This window comes from Lithobates pipiens, unplaced genomic scaffold (genome assembly GCF_037356315.1).
Source record: "Lithobates pipiens isolate NorthernLeopardFrog02 unplaced genomic scaffold, aLitPip1_a1.2 Scaffold_13, whole genome shotgun sequence".
NCBI classification, from domain to species: Eukaryota; Metazoa; Chordata; class Amphibia; order Anura; family Ranidae; genus Lithobates; species Lithobates pipiens.
This window is the reverse complement of record NW_027507718.1, coordinates 196,967,279-196,984,733: the sequence shown is the minus strand read 5'-3', so window position 1 is coordinate 196,984,733 and position 17,455 is coordinate 196,967,279. Positions and strand designations below refer to the sequence as shown.

Here is a 17,455-nt window from a genome sequence, read left to right as displayed (position 1 = left end):
CCTTTCAACTAACCAACAAGACCATGTATCACTGTGGGGATATCCAGTTTCAAAGTGCAGTGCTCACCAGAATATACAGACACAAACATATAAACGTAGCTAGGTTTAAAAAGACAAGAAAATATAGGCCAAGAGCTCTTTAGATATTCCAAACCAGAAATACTGTAACAACTATGGCTACAAATTTCATTAACACTTTGATAAAAAAAAAAAAAGAAAAAAAAAAGTGCAATGAGATTTATAGATTAAATATGTTCTGAGCCAAATTCCACCCGGTCTTCTTCTATGTTGGGCGTGGACCGAAGGGATAGAGTTGACATCAGGCAGGGAATTTTGGAACAAATCAGAGGGAATAAGGTTCTAGAAAAACTGACAAGTTGCACTCATTGTTTAGGCCTAGCGGCTGTAAAGCATTTAAAAAATCCACATTTTCTCTTTCTAGAGAGTCACCCCACGAGGGGTCATTTAAATTTAAAGATGCCCTTTACTCGCTGTCCACTTGAGTCACCCCCATCGAAGTTTATAAAATGCATCGCCAGAGGGCCTTCATCATCTTTTTTGGTAGTATTTTGGATGTGTTCAGTGATCCTGGTTTTTAAACTCCGTTTTACCCACGTACATTTTACCACAAGGGCAGGTGATCATGTATATCACCCATGTGGTAGAGCAGTTAATGAGGTCCCCGATTTTGAATCGCTTCTTACCATCTGAACTAGTGAACACGTCCGTTCTGTCCTTGTGTCTGCAAATGCAACATCTTCCAAACACAAACACACTTTTAAAAGGGGGGGGGGGGGGGTAGGTCCATCAGCCAATTTCTACTGGGCGACCTTTTGTATTCTGAGTGGGTCAGGAAATCACCCAGATTTTGGAATCTACGTGCTGTCAAAAGAGGACGAGCTACTACAAATTCTCCCAAAATTGGCGCATTAGAAAGAATGTGCCAATGATGGTTAAGAATACTTTTAACCTGGCCTCATTGGGATCCATATTCGGTAATGATTCTAGGGGGTTGTTGTACGTCGTCCTGCCTAGTACGGGAAGTAGTGTCAAGAAGTACCTATCAGTTCCAATGGCCCTTTACTTAGCCCTTCTAATCGATTTGTGCGAGTAGTCCTTTTCTCTAAATCTGCCATACAGCTCAGTCGCTTCTGTGCGGGAGTCTTTATCCAGTGAACAAGTGTCGTCACTTCCGGTTGCGGCCAAGACCGCAAGTACCTTACATAGCTGTACCTACGATTCTGAATTGTAAGTAACTACTTTTGTTTATAATAAATTGGATTGAGTTATTACATTATGGAGCCCCCAGTTTATTGCATGACTATACTGCATTCGATGAGCCTGAAATCCATCTCGACACCGGCATTGCTGTGGATAATCGGTGGGAGTCTATCGATTGCTGAGGATCCAGTGTATATCCATACCAAGGCTTGATTTGACCTGTAGGGGGTCTTTCTATGAGGTGAGAGGCTGGGGCAAATGATTAGCTCACCAGGGATGATGATACTAATTGAATAAAGTAAAATTCTGTTCGGCTGCTTTTGCACATGCATTTTTCGTTATGAACTATCATTTTGGAATTTTTTCTTCCTTTTGTACTGGACTGCATTGCACTTTGGAATTTTTTTTGCACTTTATCTTTATGTCTGCACTTTATTATTTTTTTCTTTCTGCAATATGAATGATTATTACCATTTATTATGTATGGTTTGCACTTAATTATCCAGCACACAGCTCTAGCATGGTTTTGGAAGTGATATCTTTTCTCTACACATTAATTATCTGTATTTTTATTATTTGAGTCAACGCCACATATCTTTTTATACATGCGTTTCATCATGAATTCCAACATAAACTCATTTTGTGCAGCTAAGAGTGGAAATCTTTTTCCAAAAAAAGTACTTCACTCCCAATAGTCCCCATTCGTGGGGGGCTTGATGCGTAAAAGCGGATCCACGCCAATCCTCATGAGAATAGCCTCACTGAGGAAGGAGATGCCCAAGTCTATTAAGGACATCTCTAGTATCTCTGACAAAGGCGAGCAAGTCCTGTACCAGTTCCTTTATCAAAGCATCCGTGTATTTACCCAGCTTTCTAGAGGACCCTTAATAGCGGATACTATGGGCCTGCCAGGGGGTTAGTCATCGATTTGTGGAGCATGGGGATGGTGTAAAATGTAGGTGTACTGAATTCCTGCACCATAAAGGTAGTTTAATGCTTTCTTTATGATTGAGTTTGCCTCAAATGCAAAGAACAGCTTTAGTGTTTCTACAATCGTTAAAAGGGATATGTCAGCTTGTGGTAAGTAGAAGTATCTAATAGTTGTCACGTGACCTCCTTTTCATATTGACTTTCTGATAGGATGACAATATTACCACCCTTATTGCTACCTTTGATAATGCAATTCAGTGCTTCCTGGAGTTTTTAGAGCTGTTGTCTTTTTTAGTTAGGTTGTCTAGGCCCCTTCAGTTCCAATTTATTTTAGTAAGATCTTTTTGTACCTGATCCAAAAACAAACTAATCCATTTATGCGTGGAGGCATCTTTACAGATTTGATGGACAGTTTAGATGGTCTGGCGTGTATGTGTGTAGTTGTTGGGGATTCTGAATCAGAAGCAGTAGTTTCCTGAAGTAGCGAGACCAAATTTTGTAATGCTTCCTCTTCCTCCTTATTACTTTGATTGACAGTCTGAGTGTTCTGACGGTTAATATGCCAGTATCTAAAGATTACTTTGCGTAGGAAACAGCCAACATCTTTGTAGACCTCAAACTCATTCATAGCTGACTTGGGTGAGAAAGAGTCCCCTTTTAATTAATGAATGCGATGTTGGTTGAGTGGAAACTCAGTGAAATTAACCACCTTCAAATTAAGATTCTCTGTTCCCCCCCAGGTCCTGAGCTGAATGGTGTTCCATTTCCTTTATCTCCTACGTGTACTGGCTCAGAGTTCTCTTGCATTTGTTCTTAAATCTTTTTCTCTTTGTGTTGGTCTATCACACAAAAGCCCAATAAAATACATGTACTGTTTTGGTTGTAACATGACAAAATGTGGAAAATTTCAAGGGGTATGAATACTTTTTCAAGGCACTGCAAGTATTCACAGCTTTTGCCATGGCACTCAAAATTGAGCTTAGGTGCATCCCATTTCCATTGATCATCCTTGAGATGTTTCTACAACTTGATTGTGGTAAATTCAGTTGATTGGACAGGATTGGGAAAGACACACACCCGTCTATATAAAAAGTCCCACAGTTAACAGCGTATATCAGAGCACAGACCAAGCCATGAAGTCAAGGGAATTGTCTGTAGACCTCTGAGACAGGATTGTATTGATGCACAGATTTGGGAAAGGGTACAGAAAAATGTCTGCAGCATTGAAGGTCCCAATGAGCACAGTCTGCCTGGAGTTTGCCAAAAGGCACCTGAAGGACTCAGAGAACATGAGAAACAAAATTCTCTTGTTTGGTGAAACAAAGATTGAACTCTTTGTCCTGAATGGCAAGTATCATGTCTGGAGGAAACCAGGCACCACTCATCATCACCAAGTAGAATCATGTTGTGGGGATGTTTTTCAGTGGCAAGAACTGGGAGACCAATCAGGATCGAGAGAAAGATGAAAGCATCAATGCACTGAGACACCGTTGATGAAAACCTACTCCAGAGCGCTCTGGACCTCAGACTGGGGCAAATGTCCACCTTACAACAGGACAACTACCCTAAGCACACAGCCCAGATTACAAAGGAGTGGCTATGGGACAATTCTGCCAGCAGGTCCCAGACTTTAACCCGATTGAACATCTCTGGAGAGATCTAAAAATGGCTGTGCACCGACGTTCTCCATCCTAACTGATGAAGTTTGAGAGGTCCTGCAAAGAAGAATAGGAGAAACTGTCCAAAAATATATGTGTGCCAAGCTTGTAGCCTCATACTCAAAAAGACTTGAGGCTGTAATTGGTGCCAAAGGTTCTTCAACAATACTTAAGTACATGGGATTTTTTTTAAATAAATTTGCAAAGGTTTCAAAACAAACTTCTTTCACGTTGTCATTATGGGATATTGTTTGTAGAATAAAAAAAAAAAGTGGAAAAAGTACAGCGTTGTGAATACTTTCTGGATGTACTGTAAATAAGCGGGAGCTGGAGCAAGTGGCTTTTGGTGGACTCCTCTTCTCCTTGAATCTTCAAATTGTGGGAGGGCCCTCAGTGTTCTTATAGACAATGGAGGATCATTGGTCCTGCATTATACTTGAGGTGACCGCTGTACTGAGTGCCTTAGAAAGGAGTTTTTTTTTGGGGGGGGGGGGGGGGTTGCAAAAAAAAAAATGAAGATGGACTAGACCCCCAGTCAGTTTGTTTTGATGTCGTTGCGCACACGCGCCACCCCATATTAAGGAGATTTGCCCTCTTTATTTGTTCTGTTTACCTTTATCTTTGAAAGTGGAATGAAACCCTAATTTTGGGTTGTCCCAGGAAATGTAATGGAGGAGAAATCTTCCAATGGGGAGACTTGTTCTGGTGACCTGGGGGTCCCCAAGGAATGCTCTTAATTTGCAGGCATTTTCTCTCACTTCCTGTTTGGATATGGGACAGGAAGTGAAGGCAAACCTCCCCAATGGGGCATAGATGCCCAAAAATAAACAGACAAGGTTTTTACCCCTCTATTACGCTATCCAAAAATAAAGTTTTGCCTTTTGTTCTACTTTAATGAGCATTTAACCCTTGCAGTGTGGGAAGGCCCCAGAGTAATTTGTGTTTGGTGCCCGAATGTGGACTTAAAAATTCATGCAGGCATAGGTTTACTAGTTCTGTGACACACACACACACACACACACGCGCGCGCCTGACATATTGTATAGCCAGACAGCTAACACCCCGATTTCCTGGTGCAACCTAGCATCTGTGTCATGTTGAGATTTGAAGCTTGCGAACGGGGCAGGAAGAGAATAATTACCTTATGCGATACATGCTCAATATGCCATGTCTTCAGATGCCACATGGTGCAGCAGGGGTTTAAAAAGGAAAGGTGGTTGTGTGCAGGTAGTGCGGCAGCCATTAAACACATTGGCAAAGCACATGTTTACTTTAAAAGCCATTTAGCGTTACAGTAATTAACTTTCAGGTTGAGAATTTTCCAGAAATGTTATTTTTTTATAGAAATGAATTTAGTTGCATGTAGATTTACATTATTCTTGTGTTTTATCTACATTTTCATGAGTATAGTGCAATAACCACTTGCCCAACACCTACTATGGGAACATTTCAGGGTAGAACTGACATTCTTTAGTGGCAAATCTTAAGACTGGAAGGCACAAAAATGAGTGTTTATAACATAGTTCACTGATGCATAAAATGAGGATGTTACTATATGCAGGTCTTTACCAATCAAGAGGCCAGATTAAGAATAAAACTGTACATACCCACACGGATGCCATTTCCAATTGAGATTAACCTGTTAAAAAAAAAAAAAAAAATGGATATATATAGGAGCTGTAATAATAACTTTACATTAATCAAGTCTAGAGCTTCACAATAGTCAAGAATTGTTATCGCGATCTTGACTAATGTGTTTCACAATTCTTTCTATGCAAAGAATTCTCTCTGCTCTTCTGAAGCTACAGCCCAGCCATCAAAAGAAAGGAAGAGAAAACTGGGCAGTCTGCCAAGAATCAAAACATGATTTATCAGTTGAACTTCAGTATAAACATTGTAACAATTTGTCAATGGAATAGACTTTGTGTGTAAGTGAAAAAAGTTAAACCACTTAAAACGCTACACCTTTTTCTGACATTTGTTGGTTTTAGGCTGGGTTCACACTGCTGCGGGGGGGAGATCTGGATGTGATTCGCACCGCACTGCAGTGCAAATCACATCGGATCTCTGTAGCGATGCGAGTTCAGCCATACAGATAGTATGGCTGAATTCGCATCGCTCCCGCAGCAAACTCGTACGGGACCCTTTTTTTGGTCCGCAGCAGAATCGGATCACATGGGTGTTCACACCATGCGATCCGATTCCTGTGCGAGTGTGCAGATCGCACTGCGATATGCGGACGGATCTGGGGGTGTCATTAAGATTTCATTGACACTCCCAGCAGTCCGCATAGGGCAGTGTGAACTGCCGGCGGGAGTCATGCGATGCGGGAAAACGCAGCGGATTCGCGGCGTTCCCGCATCGCTATAGTGTGAACCTAGCCTAAAGATAAAATCATTTTTTGCTAGAAAATTACTTAGAATATATATATATATATATATATATATATATATATATATATATATATATATATATATATATATATATATATATATATATATATATATATATATATATATATATATATATATATAATAAATAAGACACCCATGAGAATAAAATGTTGGATGTTGCAATATTTTTTTTATGTCACACTGTATTTGCGCAGCGGTCTTTCAAATGCAATTTTTTGGGGAAAAATGTACTTTAATAATAAAAAAATAAAAAAACGATGTCCTCATTTAGATGGAATGCCGAAACCACCTTTGGAAGGAAAGAGGGCTGCGGATGTAGCACCGCCTTATCCTTGTGGATGATCAGGTAGGGAGACTTGCATGACATGGCCGCCAACTCAGAAACCCTCCTGACAGATGTAATAGCCACTGGGAAGACTACTTTCTGAGAAAGAGTCAACAAGGGAATCTCCCTAATGTTTTCAAACAGCAGTTTTTGGAGCGCCGATAGCACCAGATTCAGATCCCACAGAGGTAGTAGAGGTCGAACCCCCTGCACAAAAGTACCCACCAATGAGTGAGTCGCCAAGGGATGTTGGAAAAAGACAGCCAAGGCTGATATCGGTCCCTTGATGGTGCTTAAGGCAAGTTTCTGATCCACTCCTCGCTGCAAAAACAGCAAGATCCTGGAAACTGAATAAGCGGCATAAATCAGCCAATAATGCCCCCATGGAGGCACCAACACGCCTGACACGTCCGCCCCGGGGTCTCTTGGATACAAACCTCTGCATCTTCCGATTGAGCCGAGAGGCCAGGAGGTCCACATATGGTGTACCCCACCTTAGGCAAAGGTGCCGGAATACCTCCAGATGCAACGATCATTCCCCTGGGTTCAGCATCCGATGGCTTAGGCTTTGCCAGTTTTCTATGCCCGGGATATATATGGCCGACAAGGCCGGCACGTGTTGCTCTACCAACTGGAGGATATGTGCGACCTCCCGTGCTGCAGCTGAACTCCTTGATGGTTGATGTATGCCACCGCCATGGTGTTGTCTGACTGGATCCTGATGGGACGCCATTGTAGCCTCATTGACCATGTGGAGAGGCACAGCCTGATCGCCCGAAGCTCGAGCACATTGATTGCCAGTTGGGATTCTTCCCGTGACCAAAGGCCCTGGGCCAACTGTACTCCCAGAACTCCCCCCACCCCCCCAAACCGGTCCGGCTGGCATCCATTGTGATCACCGTCCAATGGAGAGGAAGGAACGATCTCCGGGACCAAAGGTACGGAGACCTCCGCCACCAGAGAAGGGAATCCCGGACTAGCTGGCTCAACTGAATTTGGCAATCCAGGGATAACGGGGATTTGTCCCATTTTGACAAAATCTCCTTTTGTAAGACTCGAGTGTGAAATGGAGCGTTCGGTACCACTTCAAAAGTGGCTACCATGAGGCCCAGAACTCTCGCTTCTGAGGAGTCCAACAGTAAGCCCAGGTACTCCAGGCGTTGAGTTGGCACTAACACCGACTTCTTTAGGTACAGCACCCAAACAAACTCCGGGAGAGTCTGCATGGTGATCGCTACGTCCACCCTCAATTCTGAGGCGGAAGCTGCCCTAAGAAGGAGGTCGTCTAGGTAACCCACGTTGCCTTAACAGTGCCAGAATTGGAGCTAACACTTTGGTAAAGACTCAGGTGCTGACTCTTGTATCCCGATGAAACCAGTTTGCAGACCCATTGGTCGGACAGTAGAGAGGTCCACCGAGCTGCAAACTCCCGAAGGCGACCCGCCAGCCAAGAGTTGGGCAGGGGCAATCCTTCATGCGGTAAAATTTTTGCTTGCAGACTTGTTTGGCCTTGCTAAACCAAGGACGCTTTTGTCCTTCAGCAGGCGCATTGTTGGACTGGGAACGCTAACCTGCCGACACAGGCAGGCAAAAAAGCCATTTGAGCAGAAAAAGGGGCCCTTGCCTACGGCGTGGCTCCTTACCCTTCCTGGGCTGTGGGAGCAACGTGCTCTTCCCAACAGTAACATTTTTTATGTCATCCAGCGAAGCTCCAAAAAGCCTCCCACCTTGGAAGGGCAAAACCGCCAGTGCTTTTTTAGATGTCTGGTCCACAGACCAGCATTTCAGTCAAATCAGGCGCCGTAGAACCACTGCTGATACTGATGCTCTAGAGAGCAGGGGGACCGTATCCAGGGCCGCATCACAGACATACTGAAGGCCATGCACCAACTGGTCTGCCAGCTCTACGCAGACCGGGGGAGACTGTTGCTTCTCCAATTCACGGTGTAACAACTTTGCCCATTCAGTAAGCATCTGCAACACCAAAGCCGTGGCCAGCACAGGTCGTAACGCTGACCCCACTACCCTAAACATGGACCGGGCCACTGCCTCGGCCCTCCTGTCAGCAGGGTCCTTGAAGGCAGGAGTCCCTTAGACCGGAATCGTGGTTACTTTATTTAACCTGGAGGGTCAACGACCGGAGATGTCCATTTTTTCAGGAGGCTCTCCTCAAAAGAGTAATGCACTGCCATAATCTAAGCCATAAGCCGGCCTAATTCGAAAAAGGCCCGCTGCGGACTCCCCCATTCCTTGCAGATGAACTTATCAAAATAAGTCAAATACGGAAACACCTTAGGCGTGCGTGCCGGTTTGCGGGACCCAAGAGGGAATGCCACCTCAGCAGAGGTTCCTGCTGCATTTTCAGGGTATCCCGAACTGCAGTGATAAGTGCTCCTACTATCGCTTTTTCCTGAGCTAACCCAGACACAGAGTCAGAGTCGTTCTCACTGTCCAAACAGTCCTGGTCCGCATCCTCTGACACGTCAGAACAGGGGCCGCCAGTCACTGCGGGACCCGAGTCTGAATCACAGCCCTCCCCAGAAGACGGGGGCAGGGGGCGGTTTTTATCCCCCTTGCGCCCGTACACCGCTTCCACCCTGGCAAATAAAAGGTCTGACAAAGCGTCCATAGGCACCGCATTTTTTGCAGGTGAGGCGGTTGCAATAGCAGGGATGTCTGGGGAAGCTTCTGACGCCATTCTGACCCTCAGTCGCCTGCCACAACTTAGGGACTTAAGGCAAGGTACACAAATCCCACCCTACTAGCTGCTTACAGACTGATGGGCCCCTCCACAGGACTCACCAGCCTGACCGAGTGCTACACTGTGCTGCCACTGACCGCTCTGCCCTGTTTCAGTCAAAGTGCTCAGAGTGAAAACCGCACTGTTCTGGAGGTAGACAGACCTAGCACTACAGGTAAAAACGCAGAAGCTACAAGAAAATAGCCGCCAGCTGTCCTTAGCACAAAAATCACCAAGAAAATGGCCGCCCAACCTTCTAGAAAATGTTTGACAGCCCATACACTGCATAAGACTACAGGAAAAATGGCCTCGGTCTCAGCAAAATGGCCACGGCCTGGGCCAGAAAAGCAAAAACAGACCCCAACAGCCAGCACAGCCCTGCCAAAGCTCGAAGCCCCCCCCCCCCCGGCCTAGGTACATACACCGCACCTCATGCCCAGTCACACAGCGGCCCCAGCAGGGGGGAGGAGGGAATGAGGGATAGGAAAAGAGGAAAGGGAGAGACCCCTAGTCGAACGCCCAGGGAATGCCCAGCTGCTCTATCCTGCCAAGGCAGGAAGAACCGTACTTACCCTTCCTGTCAGGATTTCTGGACGCATGCCACCACAGCAGTATGGGGTGGCTGTTGGCCACGGCACACTGTGACACAGACAGCAATAGCCGGTCATATGTGTGCCCCGGAGCATATAGCTCATCGGCTGCCCCTGGAGCAGAAGGAGCATTTTGTGGCCGACCCAGTGCGTAGCTAGGGTCTGCTCACGCTCGATGGGCAGGCTGGGGAGACTACAAAGGATCTATATTATCCAGCTTGTCACCCAGCCGGCTGTTCAGTGTAGATCACAGGATCAAAATTTGTAGAAAAAAAATATAAAAAATCCCAGGACCAATGGTCCCCTCTGGGAGCCAGGTCCTTCTACACTAGGCAGGAAAAAAAAATGAGCTGCAGGAAGCAGGGTGAGGGGTTATAGCCAGAGGGACCGCCCCCTAGGCGGTTCTGTGCAGTCTTGCTGTTTTTACATGTGTTACATGTTCTGCCTAGTCCTCTCCTGAAGGTGGCGTGATAACCCTAAAGTCAAGAATTAAGGAGTTGTGTCCTTCAATGAACAAAAGAGAAAAATAGACATTTGTAGCATAATCACCAGGACTGGGTAGCCCAAAGACTCCTTTTCACCTGAGGCTGCTGTGTGCTGCATTGTTCTCCCCTGTGCATAAATTGTGACAGTCAGGTTAGCCTAAAGGGCTAGCTATCGGGGCATTGGCAGGTTCAATAGAAACCAGCCGACATTTGGCCTGCGTTTACAGCAGCAGGCTTCTGTTGAGGCATGACCAAAAAAGGTCTACCGATCGGCACCTGATCAGCGCTCGAGTGCTGGCTGGTGTGTTCTGGCGTGGGGGGGGGGTCCCCCTATCAGAACACAATAGCTCAACAGGGGAGATCACTGTAATAACATACTGAGTAGAGCGGCTCCTCCCGAGCTTTTTAACTTTTTTTTCTCCATATAGTTGAGTTGAACAAAAAACAAAAAACAAAAAAAAACAAAAAAACACACAACAACAACACACCACTACTGTGTGTCAGGTGTAAGGCCAGCCATAGACTGTGCAAATTTCTTTCCTGCAACCACACAGACAGTACTGACAGGAGAATTCCAGCTGCTGAACAATTGTCTTATCCCAGTGGGGGGGCAGGGGAAGGCGTTAGTAGCCACTAGAGATAATCCCAAGTGAATCCGGCAGGCTGCATGTACCAAAGTATATCGATCAACTTAGCACATTCAGCTTGCGCACACACAGTTCGAATCTCAGCCAGTTCCTGCTGAACTGGCTGAAATTCAAAATCGCCTATAGCCGGCCTAATTCCAATGGCCAATTTGTTTGTAAAGACAAGGGAACTACAGTATGTGTATGTAGATAACCAGCTAAAATTAAAGTAGATAAAGCAAGAAGAACATTACATGGCAAGCAATTGTTAAAAGCAGAATGATAGCTTTTATATTCTAGCCACATCACCCCCCGGAAGGATTTACCCCCTTAAAATAAAAGTGCAATTAGTTTTGCACTCCTGTGACCTATTTTCAGCAGAGAGCAGACTAAAGTCTGCTCTCTGTTGACGTCACCAATTTCAGTCCAGGAACCGTGTCATCCCGACAATGGGAGTCTGGATCCGCCGGGTGCCTGGACCGACATCCCACTCAGCCTTTCAGCGAGCTGCTGAGAGTCTGAGGTGGCCGCTCCCTCCCCCTCCACAGCTCAGCCCTCCAATGAGTGTGGAGGGGGTAGAGCAGAGAGCTGTGACTGACAGTCTACAGCTCACTGAGCTCTGAAAACCGAGCAATCGGCGGTGTTCGATCGCTCAGATCTGAGTGTAGAGGCACAGAGGCAGCATCGGACTGATGCTGCATCCACCTAGGTAAGTATGTATAGGGAAAATAATTTCTTTACTTCTCTTTTAAGGATGTAGCAAAGTCCGGGACCTCTAGAGGCCTAAAGCCGACATCCTTCTGTGTAGAGTGGGTTACAAGGCAGGATTGGTGTACTGCAAGATGAAAAGGTAGGCGCCAGACACTTTGAATGCAGAGATTTATTGTCTCTTGAACAGAACTGTGGGTGAGCATTAGGTCCAGGATACCCTTAAGTAAATGCAATGATAATTGGCAGACTCCGAGACTTTTATAGGTAGACAGCTATACAGGTGAAGGCCTCCAGCCGTACACTACTTCTGTATAGGTAGAATCGCTGTCTCCTATAGCAGTAATCTTGTAGCAGTTACCAATGCAAACAATTCTCTGCTTCCTCCACAGTCACTCACTGTGGGTCTTTAATCAATGAACTGGTTGGTTGTACCAAAGTAGATCGATTAACTTGGTGCATTCAGCCTGCCCACACACACACAGTTCAAATCTCAGCCAGTTCCTGCTGAATCGGCTGAAATTCTAATTACCTATAGCCAGCCTAATTCAAATGGCCAATTTGTTTGTAAAGACAAGGGAACTACAGTATGTGTATGTATATAACCAGATAAAATTAAAGTAGATAAAGCAAGAAGAACACTACATGGCAAGCAATTGTTAAAAGCAAAAGGATAACCTTTATATTCTAGCCACATCAGCCCTGGAAAGATTACTTTTATCGGAAGACAGCTATACAGATGAAGGCCTCCAGCCGGACACTACTTCTGTATAGGTAGGATCTCTGTCTCCTATGGCAACAATCTTGTAGCAGTTACCAATGGTAGTTGTATTCAACTATTGGCAACGCAAACAATTCTCCGCTTCCTCCACAATCACTCACTGTGGGTCTTTAATCCATGAACTCTCAGTCTTTCACTAGACTTCAGATTCAATAGTCACTGGATTCCCTGAGCAAGTAGCTTCCTCAAGTGTCAACCCCCGCTTCCCTGCTGGGTCCCTGGCTTGGCACTCACAGATACTCTTCAAGAATCACCACTGCTGACTCGCTAGGTCCCTGGCTTGGCACCCACTGATGCTCCGCAAGCGTCACCTCTGCTGTCCCGCTGGGTCCCTGGCTTGGCACTCACTGAAGTTCTCTCACTTCTTCACCGTCCCCGGCTGGCGAGAAGACTGCTCTGGTACTGGTTTCAGCTTACTCACAGTGGTCTCTGGTAACAAGGTGGTTGGTCCCTTAGTGGCAACAGCTTCCCCTTCTACCTCAGACTAGAGCTGGTTCCCCATCCGGCTGAACCACTACTTCTGGTTGGATTGCAAAGCAGCAGTCCCAAAACTACGCTGCTCTCCTGCTTCTGGATAGGCCTCAGACAACTTGGCAGCCACATGTTCCCGGGATAGCAGCCCAGGGCAGTACAACACATGTCCACCCAGACAGCCGTCCAGTTGGCACAGAACCCCAATCACCTAGAACCAAAGAACATCTCCATTGGCTGAGACACCCCATCCATTCATGTCTGAGCTTGCAAAGCCCCTGTCTTATCTAATGTCACTAGCATGGTGCAACAAGTCCAGATTTAGAGAGGAATCAATTGGTCCAACAATTGGCCAAAGCATCGCCTTGTAACTAAATTTGATAGAAACCCTGCCTAAACACCAGGGTGCTACAACTACAAGGCCATTTATTACGATACGGCACCGCGTTATTTTAACTGACAATTGTGCGGCTCTGTGATGCTTTACCCAAAACAACATGTCTTTTTTTCACACAAATAGAGCTTTCTTTTGGTGGTATTTGATCACCTATGCGGTTTTTTTTTTATGTGCTATAAAAAAATAAAATAAAAAATAAAGACGAAGACGACGAAGAAGAAGAAGAATAATTTTGAAGACAAAGAACGATTTTTTACTTTCTGCTAAAACATATCCGGTAAAATTACGTAAAAAAAAAAAAAAAATCATGTTTCTTCATCAACAATTTACAGCACGAAGACTCAAAGAAGCTACTGATATGGAAGATGGTAGCAGCAACGTCGGTTGCCATCTTTCATGAAGTCTTGGGAGACTCTCCCCCTGCAAACCTGGACTTTGATAGGATACACAGAGCTCTAGGTCCCCGCTCATCAGACCCTGACAGACCATGGGATCAACGGGCTGCAGGCTACACCCACAAATAAACCATCTTCTGCAGTGCGTGGGAAGCGGGTACTATTGACTTTGATGGAGCGGCTGTTAGGATTCTCCCAGACCTCTCAAGGGCAACTCTACACCGTCGGGCTCTGCTATGCCCCGTCCTGGAGTGAGCCCGCCAGCTGGGTTTCATCTACCGCTGGGGCTACCCCCTCTCCACTACAAATCTCTCTTCTCAGTCAAGCTGTCCATACTAGTTCCTCCATTTGATTTATTTCCTCTACACTCTTAAGCCAACAGATTGAGGTTGTCTTTGCTTCCAAGAACAAGGTATACATGCTCTAGCTGCATTCAGAAGGTGGCAGACTATAGATTCCTTATATCTCGACTGGTATTTTGGAATCTTGTAATATAAAAAAAGCCGGGTCCTCAGGGATCTCTCCTTCCCAAAACCGTTGACTTATTCTCGGCACCTGTTTCCAGAAACCTTCAATTCTAGGGCAGGACCAAAAGATATGCAATAGCGTCCCAGGTTCCTCACAGCATCTCCAACAGATGTCAGAGACCTCTGGGTAAAATTTGTGAAGAAGTTCTAGGGGTCGGTACCATTGAGGGACAATTTTACAGTTTGTTTCTTGCATCTTTGTACACATTGAAGATTCAAATATTTTATATATTATACAAGTACGCTGTTTTCGGGAAAAGTTCTAGCTAAGTCCGTTTCCCATTTACCTAAAAATGGCAACTGGAAATCCTCTGAAGGTCTAACCAGCAGGTCATACATCTTTGAGAGAACATGCGAGAGCACACCTTTCTCATTACAATATTCTTCAAATCTTGTTAATTTCCATGTAAAATTACCAGATGGAGGTAAAGTCTGTACAAAATGTCTCAATTGTGCCCCACCCCAGAAATTTTATTGGTATGGATTAGAACTAAACATCAGTGTTTGCAAAGTAGACCATGGGCCTGCTTCTAGAAAATGAGAAGCCTGATATAGCCCCCTCTCTATTATTCTCCCCAAAGGGCCCTTCCCGCAATCCTGGTGTGGATTGTAGATTCCCCAAAATGGGGACTCAAATAATGATAACTTCCTTTTAGAGATCAATCTATAGCACATTCTTATCATATGGCCCATCAATGGATGTGTCCTGATCGTAAATGGAAGTTCCCTTAGCACCAAGGTGCTCTATATAATAGGGCCCTACACTGCTTGTTCCAGATTTGGCCATATCTTTAAGTCTCCATGCCAGCACCAGTCAATTATTCGACTATGGCTGCTTGATAGTATTTATATACGTCAGGTATGGCCAGCCTGCCATATTGCTTGAGAAGGGTCAACAGGGATCTTCTAATCCTTGGGTGTTTCTGTGCCCAGACAAATCCAGTAACGAGTGCATCTGTTTGAAATATTGCCTAGGGATAGCAATAGGTAATGCTTGGAATAGATATAGAAACTTTGGTAGAATGTTCATTTTAAGTATATTACCTCTTCCGATCCAAGAGTGAAATCCCTTATACCATCTCTCTAAGAGACCCCAAACCCTTTGTAGAAGTGGTATAAAATTAAATTCCAATGTATGCGAGAGGTCTGCTGGGATATGTGTGCCCAGATAATTCAAGGCATGTTCCATCCATTTAAATTTGTAACTGGATTTCAGTAATCTCAACGTATCTTTAGATATTGCAATTCCCATAGCCGCTGACTTAATTGAATTGATCTTAAAATATGATAAAGTACCATATCTCTCTATTTCAGAGTATAGATTAGGAAGGGATATCATTGGATTGGTCAATGAAAAGAGCACATCATCAGCATATGCTGAAATTTTATATTGGGTTTTCTCCACTGTCAATCCCTGGATATCCTGATTTAAGTGAACTCTACAAAGAAAGGGTTCCAACGATATTGCAAAAAGGGGCGACAATGGGCAACCCTGCCTGGTCCCATTGGCGATCCCAAAAGAGGGACAGAATACTCAGTTTACCTTTACCTGAGCACTAGGCAGAGTATAAATACTTGAGATCCATTGGAGCATATTTTCTCTCAGCCCTATATATTGCAAGACCTCTTTCAGAACCTCCTCCATCACCATGGCATCTTGTAACAAGCTTTCATTAAGCCTCCATATCACCAGTCCAATGCCTCGACTCCCCAACATATTGTATTTCATAAAAATTGGTGCGTGATCTGACCAAGTAATTGCCCCAATAGTGGCTTCCGTCATCAAGTTCAATTGATGAGGAATAAGGAACAGGTCAATATGTGAATATATCTTATGTGATGGAGAGTAGTACGAGTATTCTCTTTCACCCGCATGGAGGCGCCAAACATCTACCAATCTTGCTGCCTGTAGTGTCTGCGTCATCCGTTTCCTTAGACTCGGCAGAACTGATGAAATTCCTAAGGAAGTATTTTCCCTAGGTATCAAAAGGCATATTCAGGTCTCCTCCCAAAATCAACTGGCCCTCTTTAAACGCTTCAAGTTTGTCTAATATTTTTCTAATAAAGCAATCTTGTTGTACATTTGGAGTATAGAAGGATGCAAACGTTACCTCCATCTCCCTGATCTTACTTTAAGAAATAGATATTGACCCCCAGTATCCACTACAGAGTATATATATATATATATATATATATATATATATATATATATATATATATATATATATATATATATATATATATATATATATACATACACACATATACATATACACACACACACACACACACATATATATATACATACATATACATACACATATATATACCCAGGGAATCTTACTTGAAATAAGTATAGATACCCCTTTGACTTAGCAACAGAATTGGTAGCACGGTATACCACTGAAAAACCTCTACTTCTAAGCAAGGGTATACTATTGTCCCTAAAGTGCGTTTCCTGTAGGAATGCTATATCCACTCTTAACCTTTTCAGGTCCTGAAGTAATATACGTTGCTTCTCTGGTATAATCAGTCCCCTAGCATTAAGTGATAATATGGTTAGGGAATCCATCTCCATCCTATTTTATCTAATCATGTATGTAACAAGAGGGATGCGACACAAAACGTAGAAGAGGAGAAGAGGGAAACCCGACAAAAAAAATAAAAAATAAACCCCACACCAGTTACCATACTACAAGACACGCACAAACACCTATCCATTTCCTCCTGCAGTGTCTGTTACATTACAGCCTCCACAAGTGGTATCAAAGCAGTTTTGCTTTATGCACTCAACCTCTTCATTCTATACCCTATCTATGAGTGCTAACCTATTTGGGGGAAATAATTGAGCATGACCAAAGAAAAAAATTAGTACCCAGTTCTCTCCTCCAGCCTTCATCCAAAGAGCATAAAAATAAATAAATAAAACATCACAGAGCACTCCAGTACTTATAAATGCATACTTTACATCTAATAATCATCTTGTACTTAGTACTTTTATTTTTAAAGCTAAATTGTATATTATTGCTATATCCTTGAACTGGTATAACAATTTAACATTTTGATATAGAGGGCATACAAGATGAAATGGGTAAAGGGGGAAAGCATACTTTGGACGTAATTTAACCTTAATTTATGTACAGATTGGTAGGCAATGTATAATTATTTTTATTTCTGACCATGTTTC

The 17,455-nt window shown here is 44.1% G+C and overlaps 1 protein-coding gene across 1 annotated transcript in view; it reads right to left on the bottom strand.

Annotated features, from left to right (window-relative positions):
- The window catches only part of ANXA3 (annexin A3), a 125,711-nt gene that overhangs the window by 82,598 nt on the left and 25,658 nt on the right, over nt 1-17,455 (bottom strand). The window contains exon 2 of the mRNA XM_077476090.1: nt 5,417-5,448. Within this exon, the coding sequence (XP_077332216.1) occupies nt 5,417-5,431 (15 nt within the window). The 5' untranslated portion in view covers nt 5,432-5,448. The remainder of the gene's footprint in view (nt 1-5,416; nt 5,449-17,455) is intronic.